A 16,375-nucleotide genomic window follows, 5' to 3' on the forward strand; every position below is an offset into this window, starting at 1 on the left:
GGCACCTCCATATTGTTTTCCATAATGGCTGTACCAATTTACATTCCCACCAACTGCACTTAGGGTTTCCTTTTCTCCACATCTTCGCCAAGATTTGTTATGTCTTGTTTTTTTGGTGATAGCAATTCCAACACGTGTGAGGTGATTTACATTTCCCTGATGATTACTGATGTTGAGCACCTTTTTGTGTACCTGTTGGCAATTTGTATGTCTATTCAGGTCCTTTGCCCATTTAAAAAACTGGATTATTTTTTTTTTTACAACTGTGTTGTATGGGTTTCATGTATATTTGGAGGACTAATCTCTTACAACTATATGGTTTGCAAATATTCTTTCCCTTTCTGTAGGTTGCATTTTTATTTTATTGATTGTCTCCTTTGCTATTGTGGGAAAGGAACAAAATTTCTCAAGGTTCTTCTGCCTGATCTAATAATCAAATAGGCATGAGACAGATTAGCAAGAGGACATAACCAAATTCAATACACACAAACGTATGGGAACCACGCATCCATGAGAGAGTCAGAGGTCCCACATGTAGGAGAGGGTCAGAGATAGAAAGGGGGATGGAGGTACATGACGTCCTGAGCTAGGAATGAGGTAACACACCTTGGGGGCTTCAAAGGGTCATTCCAGGATGATAAGAAGAGCAGATGCTTAGTTAATAAAAGTTTGCCTTCCATATAGGTCGGTTGAAAAGGTTACCACTGATAATCTCTATGGGCAAGGCCGCTAAGCAGTTAAAGGGGGTGTAGAGGGTAGATGTTTCTCCTGACCCTGAAGCTAAAGTTGCCTTTAGCTCAAAACAGTTTGCTTACTACAGAGGCATAGCTTGGGGTGACTCATTCTGGACCCCCACACTGTGCAGCTGTTTAGTTTGATGTAGTCCTACTTGTTTATTTTTGCTTGTGTTGCTTGCGCTTTGGTGTTATCCAAACAAATCATTGCCAAGACCAATGTTAGGGAGCTTTTCCCCTGTTTTCTTATAGGAATTTCTTTTAACATTTTTATTTATTGATATTTAGAGAGAGACAGGAATGGAGAGAGAGAGATCGCCACCTATCCACACATTCACTGGTTGTTCCCTGTATGTGCCCCACCAGGGATTGAACCCGCAACCTTGGTATATGGGGACCATGCTCCAACCAACTGAGCTATCTGGCCAGGACTCTTATAGGAATGTTATATTCTCAGGTCTTACATTCAAGTCTTAATTCATTTCAGATAATAAAGTTAATTATCTGAACTTTAAAAAAAAAATTGCCCTGACTGGTTTGGCTCAGTGGAGAGAGCGTAGGCCTGCGGACTCAAGGGTCCCGGGTTCGATTCTGGCCAAGGGCATGTACCTTGGTTGCGGGTACATCCCCAGTGGTGGGTGTTTACTTATTAACAGTGTTTACCTATTAACAGGAGGCAGCTGATTGATGTTTCTCTCTCATCGATGTTTCTAACTCTCTATCCCTCTCCCTTCTTCTCTGTAGAAAATCAATAAAATATATTTTAAAAATTAATCTTGGACATCCTTAACCATTTCAGTCAGCTATTACCCAGTTAAATGAAACCAAATACTACATGCAATCTCTCTCCCAAGCATCAATATTCTTTGTCACAGCCTTTCCCGGAGGAGTAGCTATGCCCTATTCTCCCTTTACTAAAGGTACTTGTATTTAACTGTTCCCTCCCTCATCAGGACTCTCTCCACCTTTGGTGAAAAAAAGATAGTCAGATTTTCTAGGAAGTGATTCATTATCTCATTCATTCATTCATGAAGCAGATATTTCCGGAGAACCTGCTACGCACCCAACACTGGGCAGACGCCGAGGATGCAGTGGGGAGCAAAGAGCAAAAGCAAATGCGTTCTCAGTGTGAGAGGGGTGTGCCCCCATCCCAGTTCAGAAAGCCAAGAACATGGGAGCAACTCACCTGGGGTCTCAGGAAACTGGACAGGGCCCCTCCCCCGACGCAAGTGACTGTGCACTTCTTGGGTCGGCTTTGATTCTGAGAGAAGGGGTACATCAAGTCAGTGCAGAAGGGATGAGATAGCCTGCAATTCAGGCAAAAAAATAAGTAAACCCCGTTAAAACAAGCAGGCAGGCGCACTACGTGCTTTGCAGACTCTCCCTTTCTCCCCACCTTCTCCCCCCCCCCCAACCCCCCGCACGTCTTAGGTGAGGATGGTGAACGTGACCACCCTCCAGGCCCGGGGGGCTGGGGAGGGGGCCGCCCTTCAGGGTCCCACCCGCCCTCTCCCGGGTCCGGAGGGTGTCCTTTGCACCCGGCGGGGCCTGGGGCTCGCCCAGCCTGTTCCGCAGGGAGAGGCCGGGTGGGCAGGGGTGGCGGCCCCGCCCTGAGAGAGGCGGGCCAGGCCGGGCGTATTTGAGGCGCGGAGCTGCCGCCCCGTCCAGGACAGCACGACCTCCCCAGGAGCCACACCCGGAGCAAGCGAGCGAGTGTCGAGGCGCAAGGTGAGTGGCGCGGGCGCCCAGGACCCGGGACGGGGACCCGACCTGCTGGAGGCTCGGTTCGGGCAGGGGCGAGGGCACCGGGCACTGCTCGGTGCGCGGGGCGCTTTGCAGGGCTGGGGGAAGGGGGGCGGGGATGCCTAGGGCGGGGCTTGGCTTCCCGGGTCCCTGGGCGGCGGGCTGCAGGCGGGGACGGCTGGAGAGCCCCGAGCGGAGCGGTGGGCGCCGCCTGGGCGCGGGTCCCTCGTCTTTGACCCCTCGAGAACCCTCGAGAAGCGGACTCAGGCGGAGTTAGCAACGTCTCCCTGAGACTCACACGCTCCTCCTGGGTGTGGTGGGGACGGGTGTGTCCGGACGCCGGGCGTGGGCGCAGGGCACCCTCTGCGGCAACTGGGAGGCTGAGCCGCGCGCCCCGCCTCCCGCCACGGGACCACCTGGGCACTAGGTGCCCGAGCCCAGACGCAGGACGCACTGCCCAGGGTCTCCAGGGCGCCACCAGGCACCCGTGGCTTGGCTGCCCGGCCACTTGATCCTGCTGCGAGCTGTCTACCAAGCCCTGCAGCGTCAGGGGTACAGCTGCCCTCTGGATGCTGATCCCACAGAAAAAGGTGCTGCCCCACGGCCTGAGGGGGCAGGTGACCGGCTGGGCAAAGACCGAAAACCCTAAACTTTTGCAGATCCCTGATCAGATTGGCTTGTCTGAGCATGAAGGATCGCAGAGCTGTGCTGAGGATGTGTAGGGTGTGGCAAAATGTTGGTCCGAGTGTGCAGCGTTCTAGTTGAAGTTGCGTGTGTGTGTGTGTGGGGGGGGGGGGGGTGCGCGCGTGTTAAAACACGTTTGAGGATTTATTCTGAATGATCAGTTATGCAAATAAAAACACTACAATGCCTCAACTCTGAGGATTAGGAGCTCAATACCAGGGAATCAGGGACACATAGGAGGAGGCTGTGACTGGTTTCAGGCTAGCCCTTAAAGCTAGGGATTCCTGTTCCAGATACTGTGGAATATTGGTAAAGTGACTCCCGGGAGTTGGGTTGCTGGACAATGAGGACAGTTGGTCCTCCGTGACCCAGTCTGATTCTAGTATTCTGGGAAAGAAATAGGAGGCAGGCTCCGTTAATTCCGACAATAGTAATAACAATAATTAAATGATAGCAATAAAAATTGACAACTTGGGCACAGAACGTGAGAAAAAAAATTGCACCAACTTCCAAAATTCTGACTCACTTGTCTCAAGTTGATAACATTCCTCTTTCATACTAGGGAAGTCTGTTTCCATAAAAGGTAACATTTAATAATAAAAATGTATTTTTCCACGATGGTCATTGTGGAAAAGACGTTGACTTTGAATCCTTAGAGTTTCTCATTTCTTTGATGGTTGTGCCTCATGCTTGATCTTTGGGAGGTTGGAGCTGCTTCCTGAATTCATTATGTTGGGGGGTTACACTTAGAATCAGCACATTTGGTGACAGTCCCTGGATGTTCCTGAGACTCGTGGTAACTGACCTGAACGATAGCCTCTCCTGGGGAACACGGGCTCCTGCTGGGGACAGCGGGGTAACATTGCGTCTGGTGCCTACGCGGGTTCTGCTCATTAAATCCTGAGTGGTAAGCCTGCCAGATAGTGCTTGCTGCAGGCTTACAATTTGCTGCTGACTAAGTATCATGTGTTCTATCTGGACTGATGATCAGCTTTTCCATGGGGGGAAAATCAGTCACTGAGAGGCACAAAGTAACTTTACCTTTCTTGATGCTGAGGAAGTATGATGAGAAAGAAATCCTAGTGAGGGACCAGTTTCCTTTATTCCAGCTCATTCTCACTGACTTGGGCTTTGGAAAGTGGACTTTCCTCAAGTCCTGCTCCGTGTTTCAGCAAGGACAGGAAGTAGACGCCCCGCCTGTGTTCTTTGGAGAGAGGTGTGGGCAGTGCCTTGGGGTTCTGAGGAAATGCACTCATGATCGACTTCCCTTTCGGCTTGTGTAAAAGTCAGGGCCCTTTGTGAGCAGAAATTTCAGAAGAGCTCCTGGGAGCCGGAGCTACTGGATTAATTGCTAGGTGAGCCTAGAATAACATAGTAGTGTGGACACTGCTCTTTATTAAAGGGAAAAGTTACAATTAACAGACGGTCAACCTGCAGACTCATGTTTAAATTCCTTATTCCAAACCAAACTGAAGCACTTCCTGCAGGACTTTCCAAATGTGAAGACTCCAGCAGTAATTCCCGTCCTTTTTGGTTTGTCGTTAATGGAGTCTTTCTTTTCTGACTCTTCAGAATCCTCTGATTCTGGAAATGCCAGAATGGAGTTCACATATTATAGATTCAGTTGCATGGGGAGAGTTTTCTTACATTTGATTGTCTCTCTAGATATAAACTACTCATCTAAGAAAAAGAAATAAATTTCCCAGGCAAGTAAGGAAGGTATTTATCTAAATAGATGTTGTTCTTTATTGTTGTATTTATTTAAGTTCTAAGGTTGCTGACCTTGATTTCAAAAGAACATTGGTTGCCCTGGCCGATTTGGCTCAGTGGATAGAGCGTCGGCCCACAAACTGAATGGTAGCAGGTTCAATTCCAGTGAAGAGCACACACTTAAGTTGCAGGCTGGATCCCTGGGGCCCATTGGTACAGGAGGCAAACAGTTAAAGTGTCTCTCTTCCCCTCCCTTCCTCTCTCTCTCTCTCTCTCTCTCTCTCTCTCTCTCAAAATCAACGGAAAAAAATATTCTCAGGTGAGGATTAACAACAAAAAAGGATCATTGGTATAATCCTTTTCAAAAAAAGAGACCTGATGGTTATGAGTTGACAAAATCAAAACAGCACACACCCAATTTTTGGAAAAGTACACGTTGTTGGTTTAAATGTGTTTATAATCAGCCCAGCAACTGTGCACAATGGCATTCCTGTGTTCAATATCGTTGCCCACTGAATGAGTCACCCAGCTAGGTTCCTGACAAAAACATGATCTCTTTTTAAATTTGTTTACAACCTCAGCATGTTGTGTAGTTCTGAACGAATAAGCTACATCATTTTCTAAATGAAGTAATTAACACTTTCAAATTTCAAAGTGTGAGGTTTAATATTAGTGTAAAATGAGCCTGAGTTAAGGGTCAAGTTGCTTGGACCCTGGTCCTTGGCCTGCTAATGACAGAATGACTTTGGGCCACCATGTCAGCTCTCTGAGCCTCAGTCGCCTCACCTCTAAAAGTGGGAATATTTACTTCTCCCTGTCCATTTCATAAGATTATTATCAGACTCAGAATAGGTAAGGTATGTGAAAGTGCTTTGTAAACTGCAAAGCGCTGCACAAACGCAGGCTGCAGTTATTCTGATGGGCTCGCCTAATGTGTCACAGCACAGCCCAAGCTGCCGTCCCAGGCGTGTGTGAAACACAGTGGACGTGAAGGGAAATCGGCTTTGTTCCTCAGATCGTCTTGGTCACGTTGGAAAATGAACTGAATATGCTTGAGCAGAGACTCTATAAAGAATAAATGTTACATCTTGGGAATGCCATTTTTATGTGAATTTCTGGTTGCCTTTAAACACATCTTAGTTTGATTGGAGTTACGATAATAAGCCACTTTATCAGGCCAATGGCACAGATTTGGCTAGTTTTAATCATCGAAACTACCCTTGTTTCTTATTGACCTGTGTGTGTACATATATGTAGGGGAACCACATGCGAATCAGTCTAGACCAGTAGGCCTCAACCAGACAGATTTTGCCTTTTCCCCACTTCCCCCAGTGATATTTGGCAATGCCTGAAGACATTTTTGTTGCCACAATTGGTGGGGAGGGTGGGGTGCTGCTGACTGCGCATTAAAGCCAGGCAGGGATGCTGCTAAACATCCTACAATGCACAACCCCCCCCCCCAAACAAACAAACAAACAAACACACAAACAACCAAAAAACACAAAGCATCCGACCTGAAATGTCAGTGGTGCCGAGGTTAAGAATTAGCCCCTACACAGGGGGGATATTTAAAAGAAGTGAAGACACTTATCAAGTTATTGCTGGGTCTTTGGTATGTTGCCCAGGAGTGGACGTTTATGCAATAAAAGGAACTAAGCTCTCTGTCCACCTTGAAGTTCAAGATTGTTTTCTACTAGTATCCAAAATGATACTGGTAGGGGCTTTATTTTCTTGACTTAAGTGTCGTCCTTTCTTTTCCTTTTCCGTAACAACCCTTCTCTCGAGCTCCCCCTGCGGTAGCAGCGGTTTCCTAGGCAGCGGCAGCCTTTTGGGGAAGGAAGCAGAGGCAGAAGAGCACCCTCCTTTTGCTTTCAAAGGCCGATTCCTATAGGAAGCGCAGTGAGTGGAAGCCCTGGGAGAGTCACGGTACCTCCCGGTCAGGGGTTTCCCACCTTGGGAGGTGGACACGGTGATAACCTACTTCCAAATACGTCTGAGAATGCCCGGATTATAACAGAGATGTGCAAGAAATAAATACCGTGTGTATTTATTCTCCACTCCCGTCCTAGAGGAGCTCTGTCTGAGTTTTTACCAAAAAATCTAATATTTTACATTTTTAGGACCTATCAAATAGTCACCATTTGTTGGATCCCTTGTCATTTTTAAAAATAATTGAGCCCGGCTGGCGTGGCTTAGTGGTTGAGTGTCGACCTATGAACCAGGAGGTCAGAGTCCCTGCCTGGGTTGCAGACTTGATCCCCAGGGTGGGGCGTGTAGGAGGCAGCCAGTCAATGATTTTTCTCTCATCATCGATGCTTCTATCTCTCCCTCTCCCTTCCTCTCTGAAATCAATAATATATATTTTAAAAAAGAAAATAATCGAGTAAATATCATGAGTGAGCAACTCAAGGAAAACAGAGATTCTGACTGTGTAAGGTCCAGGGAATTTTGACCATAGCCTAGGTGATCCTGAGTCAAGAAAACTCACCCAGGCCTCAGGATTGGGAAGCCGCCCTCCTCCCCTCAGTGCTGGAGTGTCTGCCGTGGGAGCAGGTATCTGGCAGTTACAGGGAGGAGCAGGAGAAGGCAGGAATGGTGTGTCAAGCAAGGCCATCCCTTGAGGCAGCTTTGGGCAAGGCAAACCCCAAAATATTTTCCTCCACATTGCCCAACTTTTTTTTTTTAACTTGAATCTGTTATAATGCCAAATATTTCACTTGGAACAACAAGTACTTTTTCAAAACAGCAAGCATTTTGTGCCTGCCTGTCTTTTTCATTGCTCCACATCCAAGGCTTAGCTCAAACAACACCCCCCCCCCCCCCCGCCCCTTGCTTCTAAGAGCCTGGTTGTGACTTCCCGAAGCACACGGTCTGGCTCATGGCATGGCTGTGATCCCCCCGGCCTGTGGAGCCTTTGACCACACAGGCCTTGGCCTATCCATCTTCACACCCAGGCGGGAGCCTGCACCACGCCCGTGCAGAGCAGGCACAAATGTGTGCACACACTGCCGAAACCGGTTTGGCTCAGTGGATAGAGCGTCGGCCTGCGGACTCAAGGGTCCCAGGTTCGATTCCGGTCAAGGGCATGTACCTTGGTTGCGGGCACATCCCCAGTAGGGGGTGTGCAAGAGGCAGCTGATAGATGATTCTCTCTCATCGATGTTTCTAACTCTCTATCCCTCTCTCTTCCTCTCTGTAAAAAATCAATAAAATATATTAAAAAACAACAACAAAAAAAAAACAAATGTGTGCACACGAAGGAACAAATAAGAAGGAACAAATAATCGGCAGAACTACATCTGAGGGGCATGTCTTTCAGATCCTAAGATTCAACCACCTCTGCTTTCCTCCTAAAACCCAGAAGAGGGCAAGGGGCTGTCCGTGAGAACCAGGGGGTGGGGGGAGGTTGATATTAACAGGCAGACCCTTTGTAAGAGGTGGTGGGGAAGGAACACAGGAAGGACGGTTGAAGGAGGACCAAAGGGAAACCAGGACTGTGCTCATTCGTTACCCAGGAAAGGGGCAGAACATGTTCGCCCTCAGTCTTCTCTCTCCTGCATTGTACGGCCTGGCACTCCCAGGATTCAGAACACCCGCTAGTGGGATTGGAGCTGAAAGCTACGGGTTAAAGAGGGTTTGCTAATCTAGTTGGAGTGCATCTCCACTCTTTGATGAGACCCCATTGTGGTTCCATGCTATTGATTTAGACGTATTTTTTGAAATAGATTGCCTTGTGCTAGAAGAATGCCTGTAAATGGACTAGAACTACACAACAAACTATTTGTGATGTTAAATTTAAATGGAAACTCATGAAATCTTTTCAGATCACATAATAACCTATCTTTTTTTTTTTTTTTCTCCTAGGAAAATGGCAGACAGCTTTTCGGTAAGTGTTATATGTCTGCTCTCTTCCTTTCTAATCCCATGTAGGTGGAGAGTTTTGTTTTCAACGCCAGACTTTCCCTTCTAACTCTTGGTGCCTTGCTCTGGCCTCACCTGTCCAATGAGGGCTTGTTGGCCGAAGTCATGTTTTTCCAGTAATAGATTTGGGAAGAAAGCCAGGTAGAGAGAGGCCTGGGCCTCACTAAGAGCAGCCCCTCAACCAAAAGGCCTGGGACAGAAGTGGGTGGATTCCGTGGGCCAGGACCTGAGAAATAAGCCGACAATGGGAAGTGTGGTACAGTCTGAGCATCCTGATTTTTGTGATTATTTTTCTCATGTCAGTTAGAAAATACATGCTTTTACATTGAGGATGGATAGCTCTATTTTAGCAAGTTACAAAAATGCAACCCTGCACAATATGAGATGATGGGCAACATGTACTGATAAAGTGCATATCATCCCAAAGTCTAGTTTTAGTCTTGGGAACTCAAAACTATTTAATAGATGGAAATTTTTTTATGGATATGAGTTGTATTATCTTCATATGTCCCTCCGCTTTGGATCTCTTATTCCTGTTTTCCTGAAAATTCTGTTTTTGTGAATGTTTTTCATCCAGGAATTGTTTGTATCTTTTTTTCTAGCTTAATGATGCCATATCTGGGTCTGGGAACCCCAACCCTCAAGGATGGCCCGGTCCATGGGGAAACCCGCCTGCTGGGGCAGGAGGCTACCCGGGGGCTGCCTATCCTGGGACCTACCCCGGGCAGGCACCTCCTGCTGCCTACCCCGGACAGGCACCTCCTGGTGCCTACCCTGGACAGGCACCTCCTGGCGCCTACCCTGGACAGGCACCTCCTGGCGCCTACCCTGGCCCTACAGCACCTGCTTATCCCGGACCCAATGCCCCAGGAGCCTACCCCGGACAACCAAGTGGGCCTGCGGCCTACCCTGGTGCCGGCCCCGCTGACATCCCTGCTGGACCACTGGTAAGATGGAGTCAGTCATTTCATGCACTTGATTGTGACCAGGACAAAGCTAATGGAGAACACGGCGATTGTGTGGGCTGTGGTGCCATCACTCTGCAGCGCTCTGGCTGGGCACTCACACCTGCAAAGTGTTGCAGGGAGACCCGAAGCTTTACTCTCACTGCTTAGGGCCATATTCTAGGACTAGCCACAGTGTATGCTCGTCCAATAGAAAAAAATCGTTATTTGTATTGAGTTTAGCATGTGCAGTGTTGGCATAAAGAGAAGCTAATGCGTCTTTTGAAGGCATCTGTAAAGCAGCTTTCATAAAAATCAATTTAAGAGCATAGTAATGGGGGAAAGTTTTCATTATTAGTATTAATAAACACTACATAGACAGCATGTCCAGCAGTGTGCTTCTACATGGATGACTTCATTTGAACCCATAACCACCCGATAAGATACTGTTATTATCCCCCCTTTCCACATGAAGAAATGGGACAATAGTATTATATTAGCTTGCCCAGGACCATAGAGAGAACATGGTGGGAGGGGGAACCAAGATAATCTAGTTTTGAAAAACCTTCTAAAGATAATTTTGTGATCTAAGGATTGAATTTTCATTTATATTAACACGCATTTTAGTAAATAAATTCTACGCACAAAACCTTAAGTCTGTAGGGCTTTAGACACATCTCAGACACAGATCCTTCCCTTCTAGAGTTATAGTCCAGCTGGGAAGTAAGCAGATATGAGGAAAGAGTTCAATAACAGCCTGGGAGCAGACCCTTTCAGGAGTAGGTAGAAGGTGGCACAGGTGGCATCTGATCTGCTTTTAGGTCAGCCTAGAGCAGTGGTCGGCAAACTCATTAGTCAACAGAGCCAAATACCAACAGTGCAACGATTGAAATTTCTTTTGGGAGCCAAATTTTTTAAACTTAAACTATATAGGTAGGCACATTGTGATGAACTTAATTAGGGTACTCCTAAGCTGGCCTTTGCTAAAAAGGTCCTCAATCTGATTGAGGTACACTCCAGGGGCCAAAGAGCCGCATAGGGCTCGCGAGCCGCGGTTTGCCAACCACTGGCTTAGAGGAAAGTGCAGAGACAGCGTTGGGGGTGTGGGTGGCATTGGGCAGGGTCTAGACCCAGACGGTTAGTCCACTGCAGATACAGAGGCACAAGGAGTCTGTACAAAGGGAGAGGCAGGTGGAGAGAGGCTACAGAGGAAGAACCTTAGGATCTGCTGGTTAAGTCCTAGGAGTCAGACATGACTGGCTTTTCAAGACAGGACAGCTAGGGCACCAGGAAGGGGAGTGGTGGGGGAGGAGGCAGGAGAGACCATTCCAGTTCGTACCTGTTGCATCTGCAGCACCAGTAGCAAATCCAGGAGGAGGAAGTATGGGACTGGTACTGCTCAGGGCTAGAGATAAAAGACTTGGATGATAGTTGGACCTGAGGGTGGGGGGAATTTAAAGGGGAAAAAGCAGAGGCCAATGATGGAGTTTCTGGGAATATTTACAGTACCTTGAACATAAGTATTTGCGGAATGAACTAGGAAATGTATTAACTGGAAGATATTTATTCCACAAATATTGAGTATCTGCCACACACTAAGTACTCTGCTGATGCTGAGAGTAAAACATATGAGAACCCAGAAGCCGAAGAATGTGACATAATGAAGTATGTTATGTGACAAGAGTCTTAAGAGTGGCACAAAATTGTTAATGTTGATTGCAAGGTCTAGCTTAAGCCCTTTCAAAAGATAGTCTAAACGAATGAGTTACAGGTTGGGATGGCCCTAGTAATAAGAGCTACAGTGCTGCAAAAAGAACTACGTTCTGCCTTTGGCACCAATTAACGAATGGCTTAATTCTCAATTATTAGTTGTGCACATAGGGAACTTACCTCTTCAGGCCCTGGGCAGGGTGGTCCGAGAGTCTGACAGATGGCTTAACTTAAGGTTATGTGTTAGTCACATGTATTGTTTGAATGGTTGCAACATCTTTTTCTTTCTTTCCCCAAGAAAGCATGACTCTGGATTAATACACATATTTTTCATCCCCAGACTGTGCCTTATGAAATGGCTTTCCCTGCAGGAGTGATGCCTCGCATGCTGATAACAGTTATGGGGATAATAAAACTCAATGCAAACAGGTAAACAGCAAACTTTAAACATCTAACACATTTGTTGATTGGTTTTTGAATAAAGACTGATCTCTATTGAAATTTAATAGAATTTTTAAAACTACACATTTAAGAGTCTTGGGATTATCCCATAAATCAATACGTGTTCCCACCAAGGGGACAAGGTTTCCCTCGCCAAATCTTGGTTTTCTCCCAGAACCTGAATAGAACTGAGTTCTACATTGTGAGGAGAAAGGAAGAGCAGGGTTCCTCCTGGCAGGGAAGGCTTTAGCATTAAAGGCCAGTAGAGTCTTTGTAATGTCCTGTTTGGCCATGCCTCCACTCGGAACCATACAGTGTCTGAAAAGCCAAGCATGCACTTTAGATAACCATAAAAAGTGAGGATTCCAAAGCAAGAGGTCCCACGTGACATAGTGACGAGGTGATCCGAGAGCCTGGATGGTATCCCACTGTGTCCTCACTCATGCAAGTCTCCCTGCAGCTGCACAGGTCACAGTGCGGTCTCAGCTCTCGAGCTTGGCTGCCATGCCCGTCTTCACAGTGGGTGCAGCTGCAGGGTCACAGATTCCCATGGTGTTGGCCTGGTCTACAGATGACAAGTGGCAGGATGGGGAACCCCGTCTTCTGAGTAGTCACTATTTACTTGAAAGGTTTGAAAAGATTGTTCAAGTTAAAGACTTCATCCAAAGAAGTCAACCTTTGCCATTGGAACTGGTTTGACTGAGGTGAGTTAGGAGGGATAAGACTTTAAACTGCTTTAGAGAAATCCCATGCTGACTTGTGGCTGTTCTGGGACGCCTGGCTCTGGTTATCACCACTGGCTATGCTTACATATAATACAAACAGGCTAAGGATATCTATCCTGGAGCCCTCCCGTCTGCCTGTCGCTGAGGTCAGTGGTACCACTAAAGCTCCTGCAGCCATCAATTAATGTCTCTGGGTCCTATAAGTGGTATACAAAAGATACTAACTCAAGCTGTGTACACAGGCTTATTCAAGGATCCACAGACAGCCTCGATGAGTGTCTATCACCTTGCTCCTGATGAACCAACAGGAACCACCTCCTCTGTTCCCAGGAGATGGACTGGCTTCTGATCTGTTCATTTTACATTCAAATAGCCCATTCACTCCAACCTCTAGCCAGCCTCCTCTGGCCTCTACTCTAAAGCTTATCTCACAGAAAATTACAAAACATATATATCCTTCTGCCTATGCTCTTATCCATCTTTCCTCCCAATAAGTACACCGTATTCTGTGCATACAGCATTCACAATTTGTTAATTTTTTAAAAAATGTATCTTTATTGATTTCAGAGCGGGAGAGGGAGAGATAGAAACATCAGTGATAAGAGAGAATCGTTGATCTGCTGCCTCCTGCACACCCCTTACTGGGGGGGATGGAGCCCGCAACCCAGACATGTGCCCTTGACTGGAATTGAACCTGGGACCCTTCAGTGTGCAGGCTGATGCTCTATCCATTGAGCCAAACCACCTAGGGCACAATTTGTTAAGTTCTGCTCCCCTCTTCCAACCCCTATCGCACAGAACCACACTGGTATCTTTGTCTTTATTTAGGGTTATTGTACTGGAAACTTAAACTCCAATTACATCAGAGATGTAGACTGATCAAAACTAATTTTGGTTGAAATAGCCAAGGTGATAGGAAACTGAAATTAATTGTTGCTTGGTCCTGCACATTCTGTGTAAGGAATAAGAAGAAAAGAGAACGCTTCAGGTGGTAGAGATGACCATATCTTCAGCCATTGGATATTTAGTCAAATACAATTTCTATTGCCATTTGACTCTTTTGATCCTTTCCCTGTGAATACATCTATGGTTGGGTCTGTCACTGGGTGAATCCAAATACCCAGGGGATTATTATTAGTGGGTCAGGAGTGCAGATTCTGTTTTAAAACAAGAGTACTAGCAGATTCTGATGTTAGTGCTCTGTGGAGCACTCTTTGAGAAATTGGGGGGGTGGAGGGGGGTTAGCACTTTAACAGTCAGGGGACTTGTTTTTGTGTTAACATTCAAGAAGAAGGAAAGAGGTCAAAAAGTTAAGCCAGCACTTGCATCAATTCCACTTCACATTATGGAAAGTTCAACACATTGTCATGATTTTACAAGTTAGCAACAGGACATTAAGTACATAATATCATTCTTTCTGTTTCAGGACTAGGTTTTTGGTTAACTAGGAGGAAGGCAGGAAGTTGACCTCTTATTTATGTGACTGGCTTGCCATCAATAGGTATTAAAAGCAACCTGGCAGGGCATGTCATCTGCAATGGAAAGCATAACCTGCCCTTAAAGTGGCCTTCAAACCTCTATAAGGAAACCTTGAAGGGTTTTCATGAGTAGAAGGATAAATAGGGGATTACAAATGAAGAGAACGATATGACCAAAGACAGCAAGGCAAAACAATTCAACACGTACTGTTTTGCTTACTTTTAGTATTTTACTAATATTGGGCCTAGTATACAGTTGGAACACATTCTCTGGTTTGTTTTCTGTCAAGAAAATTTTCCTGTATTCTTCTGTGTGTTCTTCACTTGATGCAAATACACAACTTGAATCATTTTACTAACTCTGGCCTTTGGTTTGTACAGACTTGTTTTAGATTTCAAGAGCGGGAATGATGTGGCCTTCCACTTTAACCCACGCTTCAATGAGAACAACAAGAAAGTCATTGTTTGCAATTCAAACATGAATAATACCTGGGGACGAGAAGAAAGACAGACGATTTTCCCATTTGAAAGTGGTAAACCATTCAAAGTAAGTTACTGCTATTGTTGTGTATTGATAATGCATATCGCTCATGGGGAAATCACTCTAAAATCACGATGCACTTGAAGTGAATTTGGGGGAGCTATCCTGGGACACCTAACCAGCTCCTCCCCATCCCAGGCGCCCATGATCATCAGCAGGCTGGAACAGGGCTAGGAGTGGCACACTCCCCAGCTCCACACTGTGACCACCTCTGAATTGAAGCTTTTCTGGAAATGAGAAAAATAGCATCTTTAATAAAAAAAGGCAGAGGCAGAAAGTCTCAGAAGGACTGAGACTTAGTCCCTTAAAAAACATAGTGACATAGAAACCAAAACTAAACATTTTAAAATTAAAAATTAACTTAAATTAGTTGACATTCAATATTATATTAGTTTCAGGTGTACAGCACAGTCAAAATTTTTTAATCCTAAAATTAATACATGCTTAGGAAAAGAAAAACATATAGATTTTTAAATTAACTGAAAAAGTTCTCTATCCTTTACATCCTAAAGGTTGCAACTTAGTGAATATCTTTCCAGTATTTTCTATGACATACAGCACTTTTGATTTTTAAGCACTGCTTCACCCCATATTTAGTAGGTTCACAGTACTAGTTGGATTGACTGTAGACTGGGTAATAACGCAACTAGACTATAAGCTCCTTAAGGGCAGAGACAAATAGGGACCATATTCTACATTTAATGGACATCTTTCAGTATCAGAACATAGATATGTTACATTGTTTAGATATGTGATAATTCAACCAGTACTCTATTGATGAAACTTTGGAAATATTACCAATAAAATCTGGGAAGGTTTTATTTATTTTACTACAATACTGTACTAACTTTGCTTATTCTTCTTTGGTTTCTAGAAGAATAATTTTATTAAAATATACATGTTTAAAACTGAGATATTGCCAAAGTGCTACTTCCAAAAGGATGTAAGGGTTAAACACATCCACTATTGGGAGGCTATGTTTTCCCTCTTCCTGCCCAAAGTGGTTATTATCCAACTTCATAGCATTTGCTGCTCTGTTAGGGGATTCCTACTTTAGTGTTTATTTTTACTTTTAGATGCTGTAGGCCATATGAAAACTTTTTATGTAGACACATTATTTTATGTAGATACATCATTTATGTAGACATTTATTTATTCCTTTGTGGCTTCAACTATATATCTTCTAAAAATTTTGTCATTTTTATTTTGTGTAAATCTTTGAATAGTCTGGAGTTTATTTTTGCTGTAAAGTTACTTTTTCAGGATTTTAATCTGTTCCACAAAAGATGAAATGTGGACACCCTGAGCTCAGGACAGACTGGTTTTAAAATCAATGGGCATTTCTAACAGTTTTGTGTATGTGCCATTTCAGATCCAAGTACTGGTTGAATCCGACCACTTCAAGGTTGCGGTCAATGATGCTCACTTGTTGCAGTACAATCACCGGGTGAAAAATCTCAGTGAAATCAAAGTATTGGGAGTTAGTGGTGACATCAGTCTCAATAGTGTTTCACACACTATGATATAATCTTAAAGGGGCAGATAATCTTTTAAAAAATAAAAACGAATGTAAACCTTACCCATTTAAAAGTTTCATGCTCACTGTAAGTAAAAAATTTTGCCTTTATTCAACAACATCCTTCTTATAAATCATCCATTTAATAAATATTCTAAGAGTTAACTGTTTATTTATCATTTATCTGGGGCAGTCTATTCTTGATAATGAACAATGGACTCAAGGGTA

General features: G+C 45.0%; 1 protein-coding gene across 1 annotated transcript; it reads left to right on the top strand.

Annotated features, from left to right (window-relative positions):
• The first annotated feature begins 2,325 nt into the window (after positions 1-2,325).
• On the top strand, positions 2,326-16,312 carry LGALS3 (galectin 3). Its single transcript, XM_079767830.1, has 6 exons — positions 2,326-2,462; positions 8,736-8,757; positions 9,395-9,739; positions 11,787-11,875; positions 14,472-14,637; positions 16,004-16,312. The coding sequence occupies exons 2-6, from the start codon at positions 8,740-8,742 to the stop codon at positions 16,157-16,159; spliced, it is 774 nt and encodes a 257-aa protein (XP_079623956.1). The 5' UTR covers positions 2,326-2,462; positions 8,736-8,739; the 3' UTR covers positions 16,160-16,312.
• Positions 16,313-16,375: the final 63 nt, after the last annotated feature.

The sequence above is a fragment of the Cnephaeus nilssonii genome (assembly GCF_951640355.1).
Source record: "Cnephaeus nilssonii genome assembly, chromosome: 4".
Taxonomy (NCBI): Eukaryota; Metazoa; Chordata; class Mammalia; order Chiroptera; family Vespertilionidae; genus Cnephaeus; species Cnephaeus nilssonii.